The 4,026-nt window shown below is 63.5% G+C and overlaps 1 protein-coding gene across 1 annotated transcript in view; it reads left to right on the top strand.

Annotated features, from left to right (window-relative positions):
- Window positions 1–4,026, top strand: part of GRIN3B (glutamate receptor, ionotropic, N-methyl-D-aspartate 3B) — a 10,847-nt gene that overhangs the window by 5,253 nt on the left and 1,568 nt on the right. Inside the window, exons 5-6 of the mRNA XM_012729431.1 lie at window positions 423–1,463; window positions 3,874–4,021. Of these exons, the coding sequence (XP_012584885.1) occupies window positions 423–1,463; window positions 3,874–4,021 (1,189 nt within the window). The remainder of the gene's footprint in view (window positions 1–422; window positions 1,464–3,873; window positions 4,022–4,026) is intronic.

Here is a 4,026-nt window from a genome sequence, read left to right as displayed (position 1 = left end):
CGGCTGCGCTTGAGCCAGGTCTGTGCCCACACCGCTGTGGCCTGGCAGCTGCCCACGCCCTGGGGCTGCCCCCCGCAGTCTGAGTGAGGCAGTCCTGTTGACCAGGGACCCCTCCGGCTGCACCTCCAGACTCCCGAGCCCGCTGCTCTGCTGGGAGGCGCTTGAGGACGGGCGCCTGGGGGCAGGGGCGCGGGCAAGGGGGGCGGGCAAGTGGGCGGGCAGCGGGGGGACCTCTGGGGGTCTCTGGGCCAAGTCTGTGGGAGTCTGCCCGGATGCTCAGCACCTTAAATCCAGGCAGCCCACTGGCTTTGGACCCGCCTGCAGCAGGTGAGCGCCTGCTGGTGAGGGGCTGGGGTGTGGCGCCCAAGCATGGGGGGGGAGGGGGTTCGGGGCCTCGGGGCCTCCCCGCCTGACGCCCCGCCCCGCCCGGCAGCTTCCTGGCCCGCACGTCCTTCCAGGGCCGCACGGGGCCAGTGTGGGTGACCAGGTCTTCCCAGGTGCACATGTCCCGGAGCTTCAGGGTGTGGAGCCTGCGCCAGGACCCGCGGGGCGCCCCGGTCTGGGCCACGGCGGGCCGCTGGAGGGACGGGCGGCTGGACTTGGAGCCGGGCGGTGCCCCGAAGCCACCCCCGCCATCGGGCGCGCAGACGCGGCCCAAGTTGCGCGTGGTGACGCTGGTAGAGCACCCCTTTGTGTTTGCCCGCGAGTCGGACGAGGACGGGCAGTGCCCGGCGGGGCAGCTGTGCCTGGACCCGGGCGCCACCGACTCGGCCGAGCTGGACTCGCTGTTCGCCGCGCTGGCCAACGGCTCCCTGCCGCGGGCGCTGCGTAAGTGCTGCTACGGCTACTGCATCGACCTGCTGGAGCGCCTGGCCGAGGACACGCCCTTCGACTTCGAGCTGTACATCGTGGGCGACGGCAAGTACGGTGCCCTGCGGGACGGCCGCTGGACCGGCCTGGTGGGCGACCTGCTGGCCGGCCGGGCCCACATGGCCGTCACCAGCTTCAGCATCAACTCGGCCCGCTCGCAGGTGATGGACTTCAGCAGCCCCTTCTTCTCCACCAGCCTGGGCATCATGGTGCGGGCGCGGGACACGGCCTCGCCCATCGGCGCCTTCATGTGGCCGCTGCACTGGTCCATGTGGGTGGGCGTGTTCGCGGCGCTGCACCTCACCGCGCTCTTCCTCACCCTGTACGAGTGGCGCAGCCCCTATGGCCTCACGCCCCGAGGCCGGAACCGCGGCACCGTGTTCTCCTACTCCTCGGCCCTCAACCTCTGCTATGCCATCCTCTTCGGACGCACCGTGTCCAGCAAGACGCCCAAGTGCCCCACCGGACGCCTCCTCATGAACCTCTGGGCCATCTTCTGCCTGCTCGTCCTCTCCAGCTACACCGCCAACCTGGCCGCCGTCATGGTCGGGGACAAGACTTTCGAGGAGCTGTCGGGGATCCACGACCCTAAGGTGGGCGCCCTGGGGAATACTGGGAGGGCACGCACCTCCTTTCCAGAGTCCTAGCCACCAGGAGCTGTCTGCTCCCAGAAGGCTCACTGGGGACCCACCTGGGCAGAGCAGGACGCTTCGCACCCTGCGGGCAGAGCATGAGTCAAGATCAGCTAGGTGGGGGTGAGGTGCTGACGAGGTGGCAGGGGGTGGCAGGGGGAAGGCGGGCGGAGGCCGCCCGCCCGGGGGGGGGGCAGGAATGGACATGCTCCCGCGTGGCCCCAGGAGATGCCCCGGGAGGATGCGATTCGGGGGGTCTATGCAGGCAGGTACTTAGGAAGATGCTGCGCTTCTGCGGAGGAGGGACATGCGGTCAAAGGTCGGGGCAAGGCAAAGTGGGGGAGGCGGGAGGGAGGAGGAGAGGGGGCCGGGAGGAGGAGAGGGGGCGTTCCGCCTGGGCTGCAGGCCTGGCCTCCAGCTTCCAAGGCAGAGCTTTTGCCAGGAGCCCGGCAAGTTGTGGGAAGAGGAGGGGCATGGAGCAGGCGGTGCGTTTTCTTTCTCTTATTTCTTAAAAACAGTTCCCCTTTCTCCTTCCCTCTCAACCTCAGAAACCTCACTCATTTACTAGTGTCCTTAGTTCTTAGAAGCATTTTACTTTCTCCCACAGGGTGCCATGTCGCTGTGACTTGTTTTCTGGCGACTGATTCCCTCAAGCTCCTTCCATTCTGGCTCTCCTTATGGCCGAGCAATGTTCCATTGTATGGGCATACCACACCTTTTTTTATTATTTATTTGTGCGCACAGAACTGGGGTGCAGGTCAGAGGTGCAGGGGTGAGAGGACTCCCCAGAGACAGAGCGGGGAGCAGAACAGGCGGATGGACAAAGTACACTGCTGAGGAGAGCCGCGGGCGGGTGGGGAGAGGTCTGCCGCGCCCTGAGGGTCACCCCCTGGCCGGGGATCGAACTCATGAAGCTGCTGCAGACCCTTTGTAATGCTGCGCTTTCACCTGCTGCGCCCCAGGGAGGCCTGTTTTTACTTTTTAATCGTGTTTTCCTTTTGCGGTTCCATTTGTGTGCCCACTGTTGTCAGGCTCATTCATTCTCCCCATTATTTGCAGTCTTGAGACCCTCTATTGTATTTTTTTAAAGATTTATTTATTCATGCTTACAAAAACTGGGGTACAGGCCAGAGGGGCAGAGATGGTCTCTGAATATCCTTGGTGTAACACTAACACATTGGCCCTCATCCAGTATAGAGAGGAATATGCTCTTTGGAGTAAGTTCTTGATCTTGATGGGCCTCCTTTGCCCTCAGTGTTTCTCCCATACTCACCTCACAGTGACGTCACTCCACACTATATCGCCTCTGATCAGAAAACCCATTTCACAGCAAAGTAATTCTAGCAGAGGCCCAACACCTGTGGAATTCACTGCTTTTTACCACTTCGTTATTCAGAAGACACTAGCTCAAGAGAGCAAGGGCTTGGCCTGCTGAAGACTCTGGTAGGCTGTCAGGGAGTGGGGAGCAGAACAGGCGGATCCACTGAAATCCACTGCTGAGGGGAGCAGCGGGGAGACGGGAGTCCACCCCCTGGCTGGGGAGGGACTCAGGCCGCAGTGGCAGGTGACAGCTTCATGGTGCCTGGACTTAACCCCTTACACCGCCAGGGCGGCCTTATTTTTCACTTTTAAACAAATAGCGTGTGTTCCTCAGGGGCAAGCAATGAAAAAGCCCATTACCAGCTCCAAAACCAACCGCAGCCAGTTTCACCTCTGCACCCCTATCCGCTTTCACCATACCATACCAGGGAATCTTTACAGATGTAGCCCCCCACTACTTTTCCCCCCACTTTATGGATGATGGAACCCTCTCTGTGCTAGGCTGCTCCCCATCTTTCTCCTGAGGATTTGTTTTGGTCCCAGCGTCTCCCACCATTTGGATCTGGCTGATTGTGCCCCAAAAGGCGTTTAGCCTGCTGGGCTACCCCCTTCTGGTGGACAGGCCAGTCATAAAACCTGGGTGCGGCACTGCGCTGGCCACTGGCCACACGCGGGTTCTTTATGGGTCCAATTAAGTAGGCGTGAGCGCGCGGGGGCCCAGAGCGACCCGGTGAACACCCCGACCGACACCCGGAGGCCCTGGGGGCAGTGCTCTGGGCAGGTCAGCCCTGCGCTGTAGTTTCCGTGGTGCTGCGAGACTGGTCAGGAGGCGCTGGCCCGAGCAGCCCCCCACTCAAGCCCAGGATCTTGGGGCCGGCGGGCGTGGGGCTCACCAGGGCCCCGGGCACGCAGGCGGCTCGTTTCCCCTCTGGGTCATCCTACCCAGGGGCACGGAGGGTCACCCTGGCCTGCCGGTCCCGCGTCAGGGCGGAGGGGGAGGCTGGACGCGGGCGGCCTCGGCGGGTCGGGGCTGACCGCGGCCGGCCCGCAGCTGCATCACCCGTCCCGGGGCTTCCGGTTCGGCACGGTGTGGGAGAGCAGCGCCGAGGCTTACATCAAGAAGAGCTTCCCCGAGATGCACGCGCACATGCGGCCGCACAGCGCGCCCACCACGCCCCACGGCGTCGCCATGCTCACGTGAGGG

The sequence above is a fragment of the Condylura cristata genome, unplaced genomic scaffold (assembly GCF_000260355.1).
Source record: "Condylura cristata isolate star-nosed mole 26May11 unplaced genomic scaffold, ConCri1.0 scaffold00025, whole genome shotgun sequence".
Taxonomy (NCBI): domain Eukaryota; kingdom Metazoa; phylum Chordata; class Mammalia; order Eulipotyphla; family Talpidae; genus Condylura; species Condylura cristata.
This window is presented reverse-complemented; position numbering and strand designations above follow the sequence as displayed.